This window comes from Salvelinus alpinus, chromosome 1, assembly GCF_045679555.1.
Source record: "Salvelinus alpinus chromosome 1, SLU_Salpinus.1, whole genome shotgun sequence".
NCBI classification, from domain to species: Eukaryota; Metazoa; Chordata; class Actinopteri; order Salmoniformes; family Salmonidae; genus Salvelinus; species Salvelinus alpinus.
Window position 1 is genome coordinate 35,318,790 of NC_092086.1, and position 18,399 is coordinate 35,337,188.

General features: G+C 45.6%; 1 protein-coding gene across 4 annotated transcripts in view; it reads left to right on the forward strand.

The window, feature by feature from the left end:
* The window catches only part of LOC139574180 (adhesion G protein-coupled receptor L1-like), a 222,293-nt gene that overhangs the window by 161,851 nt on the left and 42,043 nt on the right, over positions 1-18,399 (forward strand). For all 4 annotated transcript variants that reach the window (XM_071398510.1, XM_071398519.1, XM_071398529.1 and 1 more), the window contains 8 exons: positions 4,680-5,007; positions 6,766-7,062; positions 8,933-9,036; positions 9,584-9,769; positions 10,025-10,063; positions 12,347-12,527; positions 12,707-12,829; positions 16,423-16,628. In XM_071398510.1, coding sequence (XP_071254611.1) covers positions 4,680-5,007; positions 6,766-7,062; positions 8,933-9,036; positions 9,584-9,769; positions 10,025-10,063; positions 12,347-12,527; positions 12,707-12,829; positions 16,423-16,628 — 1,464 coding nt within the window. The remainder of the gene's footprint in view (positions 1-4,679; positions 5,008-6,765; positions 7,063-8,932; positions 9,037-9,583; positions 9,770-10,024; positions 10,064-12,346; positions 12,528-12,706; positions 12,830-16,422; positions 16,629-18,399) is intronic.

The following is an 18,399-nucleotide window of genomic DNA, read 5'->3' on the forward strand; positions in this document are numbered from 1 at the left end:
GAAGGGTATAAGAGGAGTGTAACAGGGTGATGGAGGGAATAGAAGCGTGTAAGAGGAGTGTAACAGGGTGATGGGGGGAATAGAAGAGTATAAGAGGAGTGTAACAGGGTGATGGAGGGAATAGAAGAGTATAAGAGGAGTGTAACAGGGTGATGGAGGGAATAGAAGAGTATAAGAGGAGTGTAACATGGTGATGGAGGGAATAGAAGAGTATAAGAGGAGTGTAACAGGGTGATGGAGGGAATAGAAGAGTATAAGAGGAGTGTAACAGGGTGATGGAGGGAATAGAAGAGTGTAAGAGGAGTGTAACAGGGTGATGGGTGGAATAGAAGAGTATAAGAGGAGTGTAACAGGGTGATGGAGGGAATAGAAGAGTATAAGAGGAGTGTAACAGGGTGATGGAGGGAATAGAAGAGTATAAGAGGAGTGTAACAGGGTGATGGAGGGAATAGAAGAGTATAAAAGGAGTGTACCAGGGTGATGGAGGGAATAGAAGAGTGTAACAGGGTGATGGGAGGAATAGAAGAGTGTAAGAGGAGTGTAACAGGGTGATGGGGGAATAGAAGAGTATACGAGGAGTGTAACAGGGTGATGGAGGGAATAGAAGAGTATAAGAGGAGTGTAACAGGGTGATGGAGGGAATAGAAGAGTGTAAGAGGAGTGTAACAGGGTGATGGAGGGAATAGAAGAGTGTAAGAGGAGTGTAACAGGGTGATGGGAGGAATAGAAGAGTGTAAGAGGAGTGTAACAGGGTGATGGGGGAATAGAAGAGTATACGAGGAGTGTAACAGGGTGATGGAGGGAATAGAAGAGTATAAGAGGAGTGTAACAGGGTGATGGAGGGAATAGAAGAGTGTAAGAGGAGTGTAACAGGGTGATGGAGGGAATAGAAGAGTGTAAGAGGAGTGTAACAGGGTGATGGAGGGAATAGAAGAGTGTAAGAGGAGTGTAACAGGGTGATGGAGGGAATAGAAGAGTATAAGAGGAGTGTAACAGGGTGATGGAGGGAATAGAAGAGTATAAGAGGAGTGTAACAGGGTGATGGAGGGAATAGAAGAGTATAAGAGGAGTGTAACAGGGTGATGGAGGGAATAGAAGAGTATAAGAGGAGTGTAACAGGGTGATGGAGGGAATAGAAGAGTATAAGAGGAGTGTACCAGGGTGATGGAGGGAATCGAAGAGTGTAAGAGGAGTGTAACAGGGTGATGGGGGGAATAGAAGAGTATAAGAGGAGTGTAACAGGGTGATGGAGGGAATAGAAGAGTATAAGAGGAGTGTAACAGGGTGATGGAGGGAATAGAAGAGTATAAGAGGAGTGTAACAGGGTGATGGAGGGAATAGAAGAGTATAAGAGGAGTGTAACAGGGTGATGGAGGAAATAGAAGAGTATAAGAGGAGTGTACCAGGGTGATGGAGGGAATCGAAGAGTGTAAGAGGAGTGTAACAGGGTGATGGAGGGAATAGAAGAGTATAAGAGGAGTGTAACAGGGTGATGGGGGGAATAGAAGAGTATAAGAGGAGTGTAACAGGGTGATGGAGGGAATAGAAGAGTGTAAGAGGAGTATAACAGGGTGATGGAGGGAATAGAAGAGTATAAGAGGAGTGTAACAGGGTGATGGAGGGAATAGAAGAGTATAAGAGGAGTGTAACAGGGTGATGGAGGGAATACAAGAGTATAAGAGGAGTGTAACAGGGTGATGGAGGGAATAGAAGAGTATAAGAGGAGTGTAACAGGGTGATGGGGGGAATAGAAGAGTGTAAGAGGAGTGTAACAGGGTGATGGAGGGAATAGAAGAGTATAAGAGGAGTGTAACAGGGTGATGGAGGGAATAGAAGAGTGTAAGAGGAGTGTAACAGGGTGATGGAGGGAATAGAAGAGTGTAAGAGGAGTGTAACAGGGTGATGGAGGGAATAGAAGAGTGTAAGAGGAGTGTAACAGGGTGATGGAGGGAATAGAAGAGTGTAAGAGGAGTGTAACAGGGTGATGGAGGGAATAGAAGAGTGTAAGAGGAGTGTAACAGGGTGATGGAGGGAATAGAAGAGGGAGGAGTGTAACAGGGTGATGGAGGGAATAGAAGGGTATAAGAGGAGTGTAACAGGGTGATGGAGGGAATAGAAGCGTGTAAGAGGAGTGTAACAGGGTGATGGGGGGAATAGAAGAGTATAAGAGGAGTGTAACAGGGTGATGGAGGGAATAGAAGAGTATAAGAGGAGTGTAACAGGGTGATGGAGGGAATAGAAGAGTATAAGAGGAGTGTAACAGGGTGATGGAGGGAATAGAAGAGTATAAGAGGAGTGTAACAGGGTGATGGAGGGAATAGAAGAGTGTAAGAGGAGTGTAACAGGGTGATGGGTGGAATAGAAGAGTATAAGAGGAGTGTAACAGGGTGATGGAGGGAATAGAAGAGTATAAGAGGAGTGTAACATGGTGATGGAGGGAATAGAAGAGTATAAGAGGAGTGTAACAGGGTGATGGAGGGAATAGAAGAGTATAAGAGGAGTGTAACAGGGTGATGGAGGGAATAGAAGAGGGAAGAGTGTAACAGGGTGATGGAGGGAATAGAAGAGTATAAGAGGAGTGTAACTGGGTGATGGGGGGAATAGAAGAGTATAAGAGGAGTGTAACATGGTGATGGAGGGAATAGAAGAGTATAAGAGGAGTGTAACAGGGTGATGGAGGGAATAGAAGAGTATAAGAGGAGTGTAACAGGGTGATGGAGGGAATAGAAGAGTATAAGAGGAGTGTAACAGGGTGATGGAGGGAATAGAAGAGTGTAAGAGGAGTGTAACAGGGTGATGGGGGGAATAGAAGAGTGTAAGAGGAGTGTACCAGGGTGATCGAGGGAATAGAGGAGTGTAACAGGGTGATGGAGGGAATAGAAGAGTATAAGAGGAGTGTAACAGGGTGATGGGGGGAATAGAAGAGTATAAGAGGAGTGTAACAGGGTGATGGCGGGAATAGAAGAGTGTAAGAGGAGTGTAACAGGGTGATGGAGGGAATAGAAGAGTGTAAGAGGAGTGTAACAGGGTGATGGAGGGAATAGAAGAGTATAAGAGGAGTGTAACAGGGTGATGGGGGGAATAGAAGAGTATAAGAGGAGTGTAACAGGGTGATGGAGGGAATAGAAGAGGGAGGAGTGTAACAGGGTGATGGAGGGAATAGAAGAGTGTAAGAGGAGTGTAACAGGGTGATGGAGGGAATAGAAGAGTATAAGAGGAGTGTAACAGGGTGATGGAGGGAATAGAAGAGGGAAGAGTGTAACAGGGTGATGGAGGGAATAGAAGAGTATAAGAGGAGTGTAACAGGGTGATGGAGGGAATAGAAGAGTATAAGAGGAGTGTAACAGGGTGATGGAGGGAATAGAAGAGTATAAGAGGAGTGTAACAGGGTGATGGAGGGAATAGAAGAGTATAAGAGGAGTGTAACAGGGTGATGGAGGGAATAGAAGAGTATAAGAGGAGTGTAACAGGGTGATGGAGGGAATAGAAGAGTATAAGAGGAGTGTAACAGGGTGATGGAGGGAATAGAAGAGTATAAGAGGAGTGTAACAGGGTGATGGAGGGAATAGAAGAGTATAAGAGGAGTGTAACAGGGTGATGGAGGGAATAGAAGAGTGTAAGAGGAGTGTACCAGGGTGATGGAGGGAATAGAAGAGTATAAGAGGAGTGTAACAGGGTGATGGAGGGAATAGAAGAGTATAAGAGGAGTGTAACAGGGTGATGGAGGGAATAGAAGAGTATAAGAGGAGTGTAACAGGGTGATGGAGGGAAAAGAAGAGTATAAGAGGAGTGTAACAGGGTGATGGAGGGAATAGAAGAGTGTAAGAGGAGTGTACCAGGGTGATGGAGGGAATAGAGGAGTGTAACAGGGTGATGGAGGGAATAGAAGAGTATAAGAGGAGTGTAACAGGGTGATGGAGGGAATAGAAGAGTATAAGAGGAGTGTAACAGGGTGATGGAGGGAATTGAAGAGTATAAGAGGAGTGTAACAGGGTGATGGAGGGAATAGAAGAGTATAAGAGGAGTGTAACAGGGTGATGGAGGGAATAGAAGAGTGTAAGAGGAGTGTAACAGGGTGATGGAGGGAGTAGAAGAGTATAAGAGGAGTGTAACAGGGTGATGGAGGGAATAGAAGGGTATAAGAGGAGTGTAACAGGGTGATGGAGGGAATAGAAGAGTGTAAGAGGAGTGTACCAGGGTGATGGAGGGAATAGAAGAGTATAAGAGGAGTGTAACAGGGTGATGGAGGGAATAGAAGAGTGTAAGAGGAGTGTACCAGGGTGATGGAGGGAATAGAAGAGTATAAGAGGAGTGTAACAGGGTGATGGAGGGAATAGAAGAGTATAATAGGAGTGTAACAGGGTGATGGAGGGAATAGAAGAGTATAAGAGGAGTGTAACGGGGTGATGGAGGGAATAGAAGAGTGTAAGAGGAGTGTAACAGGGTGATGGAGGGAATAGAAGAGTGAGGAGTGTAACAGGGGGATGGAGTTGGACTGGACATTTCTAAGCTCAACTAAAGTAGGCCTAATTGTTTATTAATTTATTTCATTAATACACTTTCTTGTGTTTATCACCGTAACACCAGGATTGAGCATTTAAGAATGGGTGATATTCTACAGTTTCTTCTGTAGTTTGAGATATATTTATGGTTACCATCACCCCCCCCCCTCCTCCCAGGTGAACCCATACACCCTGCGCTTCGAGGGCACCTGGGAGACCAGCTTCGACAAGAGGCTGGCGTCCAACGCCTTCATGGCGTGCGGCGTGCTCTACGCCGTGCGCAGCGTCTACCAGGACGACGACAGCGAGGCCGGCGGGGACCTGATCCTTTACGCCTACAACACGAACCGAGCCCGGGAGGAGCCCGTCCACATCCCCTTCCCTAACCCCTACCAGTACGTCTCCTCTGTGGACTATAACCCCAGAGACAACCAGCTCTACATCTGGAACAACTATAATGTTCTGAGATACCCGCTGGAGTTCGGACCACCGGACCCCACCACTGGTGAGTCAACGCAGAGTCCTGAGATGTGTGTGTACAGTGTACCTTTATTTCTGGTATAATTTGCCCATTAATGTCAGTTGTAGTGGGACATTTGCACAAATGCAAATCACCACCTGTTCGCCCTCTTGTACGTACCTTGCTTTTTCAGATTAATTATCCATTCTGTTTTGGGTGAATATTTTAGCGATGCAGGCCTATCTGGAGTTAGTATTTGGCCCTGAGAGAGAGAGAGAGAGAGAGAGACCTGACCTGGAGAAGAGTCCCCTAAGCAAGCTGGTCCTAGGGCTCTGTTCACAAACACAAACACACCCCACAGAGCCCCAGGACAACAGCACAATTAGACCCAACCAAATCATGAGAAAACAAAAAGATAATTACTTGACACATTGGAAAGAATTAACAAAAAAACAGAGCAAACTAGAATGCTATTTGGCCCTAAACAGAGAGTACACAGTGGCAGAATACCTGACCACTGTGACTGACCCAAACTTAAGGAAAGCTTTGACTATGTACAGACTCAGTGAGCATAGCCTTGCTATTGAGAAAGGCCGCCGTAGGCAGACATGGCTCTCAAGAGAAGACAGGCTATGTGCTCACTGCCCACAAAATGAGGTGGAAACTGAGCTGCACTTCCTAACCTCCTGCCCAATGTATGACCATATTAGAGAGACATATTTCCCTCAGATTACACAGATCCACAAAGAATTCGAAAACAAATCCAATTTTGATAAACTCCCATATCTACTGGGTGAAATTCCACAGTGTGCCATCACAGCAGCAAGATTTGTGACCTGTTGCCACAAGAAAAGGGCAACCAGTGAAGAACAAACACCATTGTAAATACAACCCATATTTATGTTTATTTATTTTAACTTGTGTGCTTTAACCATTTGTACATTGTTACAACACTGTATATATATAATATGACATTTGTAATGTCTTTATTGTTTTGAAACTTCTGTATGTGTAATGTTTACTGTTAAATTTTACTGTTTATTTCACTTTTGTATATTATCTACCTCACTTGCTTTGGCAATGTTAACACATGTTTCCCATGCCAATAAAGCCCCTTGAATTGAATTGAATTGAATTGAGAGAGAGAGAGAGAGAGAGTGAGAGAGAGAGAGAGAGAGAGAGAGAGAGAGAGAGAGAGAGAGAGAGAGAGAGAGAGAGAGAGAGAGAGTCTTGTCCCAGTGTTGTTAGAGGAGAGTGGGTGTTTGATCAGTTGAGATTTTGTAGTTGGGATGTGTTACTTTTATGGGTGCATTAAAGTTGGTTTTTAATGTCGGTAGTGACTTCTGTCATATACATTTCATCAATAATTGACATCCTCCTTTCTTCTTCCTTTCTTGCCGTGCACGCTCCCTCCCCCCTCTCCAGGGGTAGTGATAGGAACACTGAAAGAGTCATATATAGATGTATTAAAGCTTTGATATGCTCAAAAGTAGTTTGTGCCGTAATTATCATCCGGAGAACTTTTGAACTGAACTTGTGAGAGATGTAACATTTACGTGCCTTTCTCTCTTTGATTCATGCTCTGGTTTTGTCTTTCTCTATTCCCCTCTCACCACTTTCATTCCATCTCTTTTGTTTTATTTCCCTTTTTTTGTCTCTCACTTTCGCTTTCCCTATTTATTTCTTTGACTTTATTTTGACTTTATTTTGTCATCCTCAATGATTTTATTTATACATGTGCTTTATTATGTGTTTTAAAACTAAACCAAATCACCCCCCGTCCCCCCGTCTCTCTCTCTTCAGGCCCTTTGACGACCACTCAGGTGACCAGCACCACTCCAGCCCGACCTTTCACCTCCAGTTCTAGCCCTGCTACCACCCGCCCCCTGGCCCCCACTTCTCACCCCATTGGCGCTATCAACAAGGGCCCTGACCTGCGGCCAATCACAGCCACCGTACCAGTCACCAGGCGGCCTCCCCGCCCACCCGTCCAGGGCCCAGAGCCCCAGGTGTGTGAGTCCAGAGTGGCCAGAGGGGTGCAGTGGCCCTCCACCCAGAGAGGAGAGACTGTGGACCGTCCCTGTCCTAAAGGATCACTAGGTGGGGACTGACTATTACTGTGTTTCCTGTATGTATGAGTGTGTGGTTATTTGAGTTGGGGTGTGTGGTTGTGCGTGCATGTGTGTCTGTGGTTTTTGTTAGTTTTTTGTAGGCGCTCAAGTACACGGGTGAATATACATACATGTGCGTGTGTTTTTTTCTTTTTTTGTGTGTATTTCTGTGTGTGTGCGTGCACGTGTGTGTTTCCCAGTGTGTCTCAGTTTCCGTCTGTGTGTGTTTTCCTGTGTGTGTGTGTGTGTGTGTGTGTGTGTGTGTGTGTGTGTGTGTGTGTGTGTGTGTGTGTGTGTGTGTGTGTGTGTGTGTGTGTGTGTGTGTGTGTGTGTGTTTTCCAGTGTGTCTCTGTTCTGTTTCAGTGTGTGTGTGTGTGTGAGGGTGTGTGTGTGTGTGTGTGTGTGTGTGTGTGTGTGTGTGTGTGTGTGTGTGTGTGTGTGTGTGTGTGTGTGTGTGTGTGTGTGTGTGTGTGTGTGTGTGTGTGTGTGTGTGTGTGTGTGTGTGTGTGTTTTCCAGTGTTTCAGTGTGTTTGTGCTGCAGCTCTTGTTTTTCCCCTGGCTGGCTGTGTTGTCTCCCCCTCTCCTCTCCTGTCCCACTGTTGGTCTCAGCAGCAGGCTGGGTCCCAGAGGACTCCCTCTACATGAAAGCCCGTCCTTCTCTCCTGTCCTCTCCAAATGAATGAGTCGTCTCACAGCGAAACAGGGATAGCCAAGTGAAAGTGTGGAATAATGAAATGAAAGACTGAACAAAACAGGATACACCTCCCTTCATGCTTCTATAACTCCAAACATGCAAGCATCAAATATCCCTCTCGAGTTCCAGAAAATAATAGAATATCTTTTACCACCACCCCCCCTCCATCTCTTCTTGCTTTTCTGTGTTCTCGCTCTCTCTCTTTCTCTCGCTCTCTCTCTATCTCTCTCTCTCTCTCTCTCTCTCTCGCTCTCTTTCTCTCTCTTTTTCTCTCTCTCTCTCTCTCTCTCTCTCTCTCTCTCTCTCTCTCTCTCTCTCTCTCTCTCTCTCTCTCTCTCTCTCTCTCTCTCTCTCTCTCTCTCTCTCATCTCTGACAACAACAGTAATGCTAAATTAGCAGCTGGCTTGATTGCCATGTCTTGGCAGAGATTTCAAACCCAATCTGCGCTCCCTGTATGGAGCTGTTTGTGTAGCGGCAGTGGAAAGACCCTTCCTTGGTTGATCCCAGTGTGTTGTCCTCTCTCTGAACTCTCCTAACTAAACAGAAAACTTAGCTGAAAATGAGGGGTGGCGGGAGGTCCCTCCCTTGAGGTGTTATTCTTGCAGATGAGAGACGATGCCTGATGGCGCCGTCTTTGGTGTGTGTGTGAGTGGAGCGGTGTGTGTGTGTGGTGGGGGGGGGCTGTGTGTGTGTGTGTGTGTGTGTGTGTGTGTGTGTGTGTGTGTGTGTGTGTGTGTGTGTGTGTGTGTGTGTGTGTGTGTGAAGCGCACGTTTGTGTGAATTTCTGTTCCTTTAAAGCCATGTTCTTATAGCCAACTCATTTGAAAGCCTACCCCTCCCTTCTCGTTCTTTCTCTTTCTGTCCTACACTCCATTATTTAACCTTTCCACTTCTGCCCCATTTTCTCATACACACTTCCTCCTCCCTCCTCCCTCTCTTTTCTCTCCTCCGCCGAACCACTCAAAGTATTGCATATTTAAAGTTCATTTCATTTACTCTTTTTTTATCTGTCGTACTCTTTGCCCTGTTCCTTTTCTCTTTAAAATCCATTTCTCTATAATTGCCCAATACCTAATGCTTATTATCTCTCCATCCCTCTCTTCCTCCCTCCATCCCTCTCTTCCTCCCTCCATCCCTTTCTCCCTTCCTCCCTGGCCCTCCCAGGCATCGCATCGTTCCAGTGCTTGGCGGCTCCGGTCATGTGGAACCCTCGGGGCCCTGACCTCAGTAACTGCACCTCTCCCTGGGTCAACCAGGTAGCCCAGAAGGTAAGACCTCCACCTCTACTAGTCCCTCTGTTGGGGGCCTCTGGCCCTGCCTCTGGCCCTGGATGTCTGTGTCCATATGCACACTGCCATTAGCATGTCTCCAAGGCTCTCCTGATTAAAACCCATCACCAAGGTTTTCACTCATTAGAATGACTCATTTCAACTAGACCCATATTCAAATGCATCCACTCTTCATCCTCCACTTTCTATAGTTAGTCATTCACCTTATGGAAGGCCATTAAGGTCAAGATAATGGAAATACTATTTTTATTGAGTATATTTAAAGTATATTTGAAGAAAATTGAATTACAACTATTTTAATTGAGTATATTTAAAGATAATTGAGTTATAGCTATTTTTATTGAGTATATTTAAAGATAATTGAGTTACAACTATTTTATTGAGTATATTTAAAGTGCATTTTTATTTAAAAAAACGTAAGTCTACTCCGCACCCTCAACTTACCACTCTCAACCTTCAGCAACCCCCAACACACACTCCTCTGTGTAGTACCCAGTGGTGGAAATGTGTGTCTCTCTGTGTGTAGATAAAGAGTGGTGAGAATGCTGCCAACATAGCTGGGGAGTTGGTGAACCACACACGGGGGCGGATCCACGCTGGTGATGTCAGCTCGTCAGTGCGTCTGATGGAACAGCTGCTGGACATACTGGATGCCCAGCTTCAGGCCCTGCGGCCCGGCAACAAGGAGTCAGCCGCACGCAACTACAACAAGGTAGAAGACACACACGTGCAAACACACACCACACACAGATAGATGTACACACACACAAAGTTGTACAAACACACACACACTCACACATAGACACATTCACACACACTCACAGACAAACTGAACTGGGTGTTTAAAAATGCACGCTAACAGACCCCTAGTGTATAACATCCCTCTAGACTTGCAGTTTGCCATTGTTTTGGTATTACAGTACCCTATAGAAGTGTACTGTAATACTATTGTCCTCCCTCCTCTCAGCTCCAGAAGAGAGAGCGGACCTGTCGGGCTTACATCCAGGTAACTTCCCCTTTAATCCCCACACTTCAAATGGAGAATATCTTCTAGCCTACCAGTGTACTGACTACTGAGAATAATGTGGGAAACATAACCTCTAGCCCATAGTAGACATATGTGTGTACTGTATAGGATTTCTTTAGGCTGAGATATATCATGTAATGTGTTCACAATCATTCTAGCTGCAGGTGGAGCGCGGTGCAGCGGTGTGTGTGTGTGTGTGTGTGTACGTATGTACGTATGCGCGTGTGTGTGTATGTATGTATGTGTGTGTATGTACGTACGTACGTACGTATGTATGTATGCGTGTGTGTGTGTGTAAGCGTGCTGCGTGTGTGCGTGTAAATGTGCATGTGTCTGCATGCTGCGAGCGTGTGTGTGTGTGCGCGCTGTATGACTGATATCTCTCTGTGGATGCCTCCGTGAAATGTTTCTGTAATATTTCCTCAGGCTGCTAGTTGCTTTGTAGTTTTCCCTCATGTTCATAGTATCTCTCTGAAATGTGGGGCGGAGTAATAGAAGTGGTAATAATGTTTCTGTGACATAACTCAGCTAGGTTTCACTGTAATGTTATTACTACCGTGATATACGTTGCTATATGAGCCTTGGCTGTGTACTGTTCAGTACAGTATGATATCTCTGGCTATGTGTAAGGGGTAACTTGATAGTATGAAATGATCCTGTGTGTGATATCATAGTATGTATGATGTATTTCTACATATGAATGATTTCTGTCATCCTGCAGCATATGTGTTCCTTAACCTGTCTGTTGTGCATTGGAACAAAATACATACACATCTGCAGTGGTGTACGATCTATGCAAAGTGTGCTGTGTTGTAGTGTGTCACTAGAGCGCCCTCGTTTAGCATTGGTTGTACTGTAGCTTATGAAGCAACACAGATGTAATACAGGATATGGTAAATATATATCATTAGAATGGTTTTAATAGGTTTAGTGTAAGGGGTAATGTGTGGTGATTGTGTGAAGAGCATAGAAGTGCAGCTGTAATTCTCTCCCTTCCACTGTACAATGAAGAATAATCTATTGACCCTGTGCGTGTCATACAGGCCTGTATAGTACAAGAGAATCACACGATGAATCAAACATACAGGCCTGTATAGTACAAGAGAATCGCACGATGAATCAAACATACAGGCCTGTATAGTACAAGAGAATCACACGATGAATCAAACATACAGGCCTGTATAGTACAAGAGAATCACACGATGAATCAAACATACAGGCCTGTATAGTACAAGAGAATCACACGATGAATCAAACATACAGGCCTGTATAGTACAAGAGAATCGCACGATGAATCAAACATACAGGCCTGTATAGTACAAGAGAATCACAGAGATGAATCAAACATACAGGCCTGCATATTATAAGAGAATTACATGGTGAATCAAACATACAGGCCTGTATAGTACAAGAGAATCACAGAGATGAATCAAACATACAGGCCTGTATAGTACAAGAGAATCACAGAGATGAATCAAACATACAGGCCTGTATAGTACAAGAGAATCACAGCGATGAATCAAACATACAGGCCTGTATAGTACAAGAGAATCACACGATGAATCAAACATACAGGCCTGTATAGTACAAGAGAATCACAGAGATGAATCAAACATACAGGCCTGTATAGTACAAGAGAATCACATGATGAATCAAACATACAGGCCTGTATAGTACAAGAGAATCACAGAGATGAATCAAACATACAGGCCTGCATATTATAAGAGAATTACATGGTGAATCAAACATACAGGCCTGTATAGTACAAGAGAATCACAGAGATGAATCAAACATACAGGCCTGTATAGTACAAGAGAATCACAGAGATGAATCAAACATACAGGCCTGTATAGTACAAGAGAATCACAGAGATGAATCAAACATACAGGCCTGTATAGTACAAGAGAATCACACGATGAATCAAACATACAGGCCTGTATAGTACAAGAGAATCACAGAGATGAATCAAACATACAGGCCTGTATAGTACAAGAGAATCACATGATGAATCAAACATACAGGCCTGTATAGTACAAGAGAATCACACGATGAATCAAACATACAGGCCTCTGTTATAAATTGGATAACAGGTCAAACGTCTACTATAAGAGTAGAGCAGCAGAAAATGTAATGTACAGCAGTAGCATGTGTAATGTAATGTACAGCAGTAGCATGTGTAATGTAATGTACAGCAGTAGCATGTGTAATGTAATGCAGTGTAATACAGCAGTGTGAACATTAGCGCCCCCTCTGCGTTGCCAGGCGGTAGTGCAGACAGTGGACAACCTGCTGCGTACAGAGGCCCTGGAGTCGTGGCAGGACATGAACACTACGGAGCAGGCCCACACCGCCACCATGCTATTGGACGTCCTGGAGAAAGGAGCCTTTCTATTGGCCAACAACATGTACGGCAACCGCTTCACCGACCGGGCCCCCAATATCGGTAAGAAATAGGGGGAAATGGAAGCAGTGGGGTGCATGCATGTGTGTGATTAGTAATTGTAATTAGTAGCAATAGTAATTCCAGTAGGTGGATAGGTGTAGAGCAGGGCATGCTCAATATCCTGGAAAAGCAGATCAACTCTAACCCTTTGTTCCCACGTGCCTGTGTGTGTATCTTAGATCTGGAGGTGCACGTGTTGAACACAGAGATGGACCTTCAGGACCTGTCCTTTCCTCAGAACTACGTGAGCGACAGCACCATCCAGCTCTCCGCCTCCACCATCAAACAGTACAGCCGCAATGGTCAGTAACCTTATCACGGTCATCACATCACAGTCAAACCCTACAGCGCTCCCGTTCACTTCATGACCTGAGATATGGGTTCGGGGATCTCCTGGTCACTTCATGACCTGAGATATGGGCTCGGGATCTCCCGTTCACTTCATGACCTGAGATATGGGCTCGGGGATCTCCTGTTCACTTCATGACCTGAGATATGGGCTCGGGATCTCCCGTTCACTTCATGACCTGAGATATGGGTTCGGGGATCTCCTGGTCACTTCATGACCTGAGATATGGGCTCGGGGATCTCCCGTTCACTTCATGACCTGAGATATGGGCTCGGGGATCTCCCGTTCACTTCATGACCTGAGATATGGGTTCGGGGATCTCCTGGTCACTTCATGACCTGAGATATGGGCTCGGGGATCTCCCGTTCACTTCATGACCTGAGATATGGGTTCGGGGATCTCCTGGTCACTTCATGACCTGAGATATGGGCTCGGGGATCTCCCGTTCACTTCATGACCTGCGATATGGGCTCGGGGATCTCCTGGTCACTTCATGACCTGAGATATGGGCTCGGGATCTCCCGTTCACTTCATGACCTGAGATATGGGCTCGGAGATCTCCCGTTCACTTCATGACCTGAGATATGGGTTCGGGGATCTCCTGGTCACTTCATGACCTGAGATATGGTCTCGGGATCTCCCGATCACTTCATGACCTAAGATATGGGCTCGGGGATCTCCCGTTCACTTCATGACCTAAGATATGGGCTCGGGGATCTCCCGTTCACTTCATGACCTGAGATATGGTCTCGGGATCTCCCGATCACTTCATGACCTAAGATATGGGCTCGGGGATCTCCCGTTCACTTCATGACCTAAGATATGGGCTCGGGGATCTCCCGTTCACTTCATGACCTGAGATATGGGCTCGGGGATCTCCCGTTCACTTCATGACCTAAGATATGGGCTCGGGGATCTCCCGATCACTTCATGACCTAAGATATGGGCTCGGGGATCTCCCGTTCACTTCATGACCTGAGATATGGGCTCGGGGATCTCCCGGTCACTTCATGACCTGAAATATGGGCTCGGGATCTCCCGTTCACTTCATGACCTGAGATATGGGCTCGGGGATCTCCTGTTCACTTCATGACCTGAAATATGGGCTCGGGATCTCCCGTTCACTTCATGACCTGAGATATGGGCTCGGGATCTCCTGTTCACTTCATGACCTGAGATATGGGCTCGGGGATCTCCCGGTCACTTCATGACCTGAAATATGGGCTCGGGATCTCCCGTTCACTTCATGACCTGAGATATGGGCTCGGGGATCTCCTGTTCACTTCATGACCTGAAATATGGGCTCGGGATCTCCCGTTCACTTCATGACCTGAGATATGGGCTCGGGATCTCCTGTTCACTTCATGACCTGAGATATGGGCTCGGGGATCTCCCGGTCACTTCAAGACCTGAGATATGGGCTCGGGGATCTCCCTGTCACTTCATGACCTGAGATATGGGCTCGGGATCTCCCGGTCACTTCATGACCTGAGATATGGGCTCGGGGATCTCCCGGTCACTTCATGACCTGAGATATGGGCTCAGGAATCTCTCAGTCAATGTTCCCGTTTGCAAGTCTGAAATAATCTGCATGCAGTTGACCAAGTTATTGTTTCATAATAACAGGCCAATCAGATTAATAAAAGCGCTGAGACCATTTCTTCCTTGATGGTTTCCTAACAGCACTCCTAATAGAATAGCTGGAGAGGCGTGTAGATGACTATCACCCACAGCCTGACAGAGCAATCTCAGCTCTCGCTCTCTCTCTCTCTCCTTTGCTCCGTCTCTCCACCATCTTATACCCCTCTCTCATCTCTTCTCCCGCTTCAAGCCCCCCTCCTCCTCCCCCTCTCCCTCCCTCCATTCCTCCTCTCCCTCCCTCCAGTCCTCCACCCATCCCTCCCTCTCCCCCTTCTCTGTTTTCTGTCAGCGCTCGGCTCTGCAGTGGGAACCAGATTAGAATGATTGAAACAAACGCACATGAAAAATTCATATGGAATAATAGGAGATCTGTGAATGCTTGAGGGATGAATGTTCCATTGCCCTCTACATTAAATCTCCCCTCTTTCCCACCAGTCAAAATGAAACGGTTCTTACCATCATTCTAACCTTCACTAACTCTCTCTCTCCCTCTGTCACTCTGCCTCTCTCCCTTTCCTCCTTTCCCCCTTATTATTCCCCCTGCCCTCTCTCTCGCTATTTCTGTCTTCTTCTCGTCTTACTATTCCTCCTTTTCCTCTCCTTTACCCTTTTCTCTCTCTCTCTCTCCTTCCCCCCTTCCTTCTCATTTACCTCTTTATGTTCTATCTCTCTCTGTCTGACTCCCTCTCCTTCCCCCCGTCCCTCTCCTTTACCTCTTTATGTTCTATCTCTCTCTCTGTCTGACTCCCTCTCCTTCCCCCCGTCCCTCTCCTTTACCTCTTTATGTTCTATCTCTCTCTCTGACTCCCTCTCCTTCCCCCTTTTCCTCTCATTTACCTCTTTCTCTTTTCTCTCTCTCTCTCTGACTCCCTCTCCTTCCCCCCTTCCTTCTCATTTACCTCTTTATGTTCTATCTCTCTCTGTCTGACTCCCTCTCCTTCCCCCCTTCCCTCTCCTTTACCTCTTTATGTTCTATCTCTCTCTCTGACTCCCTCTCCTTCCCCCCTTCCTTCTCATTTACCTCTTTATGTTCTATCTCTCTCTGTCTGACTCCCTCTCCTTCCCCCCTTCCCTCTCCTTTACCTCTTTATGTTCTATCTCTCTCTCTGACTCCCACTCCTTCCCCCCTTCCCTCTCCTTTACCTCTTTATGTTCTATCTCTCTCTCTCTCCCTCTCCTTCCCCCCGTCCCTCTCCTTTACCTCTTTATGTTCTATCTCTCTCTCTGACTCCCTCTCCTTCCCCCTTTTCCTCTCCTTTACCTCTTTCTCTTTTCTCTCTCTCTGACTCCCTCTCCTTCCCCCTTCCCTCTCCTTTACCTCTTTATGTTCTATCTCTCTCTCTGACTCCCTCTCCTTCCCCCCTTCCCTCTCCTTTACCTCTTTATGTTCTATCTCTCTCTCTTTCTCTCTCCCTCTCCTTCCCCCCGTCCCTCTCCTTTACCCCTTTATGTTCTATCTCTCTCTGTCTGACTCCCTCTCCTTCCCCCCTTCCCTCTCCTTTACCTCTTTATGTTCTATCTCTCTGTCTGACTCCCTCTCCTTCCCCCCTTCCCTCTCCTTTACCTCTTTATGTTCTATCTCTCTCTCTGACTCCTCTCCTTCCCCCCTTCCTTCTCATTTACCTCTTTCTTTTCTCTCTCTCTGTCTGACTCCCTCTCCTTCCCCCCCTTCCTTCTCATTTACATCTTTATGTTCTATCTCTCTCTGTCTGACTCTCTCTCCTTATTATGCTCCCTTCACACACTATTTCTGTTTATTTTTTCTCTTTTTCCTTTCCCTCTCTCATTTCCCCTCTCTATCTCTCTCTCTTCTTCTATCTGCCTCTCCCCGTCTCTCTCTCTGACCCTTTCGCTCTCTACCCGTCTCTCCCTGTCTCTCCCCATCTCTCATCTCTCCCCCTCCAGGCCAAGTCAAGGTAGTGTTTGTTCTTTATAAGAACTTGGGCTCCTTCCTGTCTACGGAGAACGCCACGGTGAAGATGGAGCTGGAGGCGGCACCGGGGGAGCGGGGCTTGGCGGTCAACTCCCACGTCATCGCCGCCTCCATCAATAAAGAGTCCAGCAGAGTGTTCCTCACTGAGCCGGTGGTGTTCACACTCAAACACTTACAGGTATACACTTACAGATACATGTAATGTTATACGCTAACATACTTACAGAACGGCTCATAATAATGGCCGGAACATAGCAAATGGAATGGCATCAAACGCATGAAAACCATGTGTTTGATGTATTTGATACCATTCCACTCATTACGCTCCAGACATTACCATGAGTCCATCCTCCCCAATTAAGGTGCCACCAACCTCCTGTGACTCACACACATACACACAAACTCTCCCATACACACAATACATTCCCATGCACACAATACATTCCCATACACAATACACTCCCATACACACAATATACACCCATACACAATACACTCCCATACACACAATATACACCCATACACAATACACTCCAATACACACAATACACTCCCATACACAATACACTCCAGTATACACACTTCACTCACATATACACAATACACTCCAATACACACACTACACTCACATAAAAATTACACTTACATACACTTGCATAAACCGAAAGATTGAAAGATCGAACCCCAGAGCTGACAATTTAAAAAATCTGCCGTTCTGCCCTAAACAAGGCAGTTAACCCACTGTTCCTAGGCCGTCAATGAAAATAAGAATGTGTTCTTAACTGACTTGCCTGGTTAAATTAAGGTCAAATAAATAAATAAAATAATAATAAATAAATAAACATAAATGTACATTGACATAATGTACACATACAGGAGTTAAACACTACACCACATACTGTACTATATTAGACTAACAAGCCCATCACATACTGTACTGTAGTAGACAAACAAGCCCATACTGTACTGTAGTAGACAAACAAGCCCATACACATACTGTACTGTAGTAGACAAACAAGCCCATACACATACTGTACTGTAGTAGACAAACAAGCCCATACACATACTGTACTGTAGTAGACAAACAAGCCCATACACATACTGTACTGTAGTAGACTAACAAGCCCATGCACATACTGTACTGTAGTAGACAAACAAGCCCATACACATACTGTACTGTAGTAGACAAACAAGCCCATACACATACTGTACTGTAGTAGACAAACAAGCCCATACACATACTGTACTGGAGTAGACTAACAAGCCCATACACATACTGTACTGTAGTAGACAAACAAGCCCATACACATACTGTACTGTAGTAGACAAACAAGCCCATACACATACTGTACTGTAGTAGACTAACAAGCCCATACACATACTGTACTGTAGTAGACTAACAAGCCCATACACATACTGTACTGTAGTAGACAAACAAGCCCATACACATACTGTACTGTAGTAGACTAACAAGCCCATACACATACTGTACTGTAGTAGACAAACAAGCCCATACACATACTGTACTGTAGTAGACAAACAAGCCCATACACATACTGTACTGTAGTAGACAAACAAGCCCATACACATACTGTACTGGAGTAGACTAACAAGCCCATACACATACTGTACTGTAGTAGACAAACAAGCCCATACACATACTGTACTGGAGTAGACTAACAAGCCCATACACATACTGTACTGTAGTAGACAAACAAGCCCATAGTGTACTGTAGTAGACAAACAAGCCCATACACATACTGTACTGTAGTAGACAAACAAGCCCATACTGTACTGTAGTAGACAAACAAGCCCATACACATACTGTACTGTAGTAGACAAACAAGCCCATACACATACTGTACTGTAGTAGACTAACAAGCCCATACACATACTGTACTGTAGTAGACTAACAAGCCCATACACATACTGTACTGTAGTAGACAAAC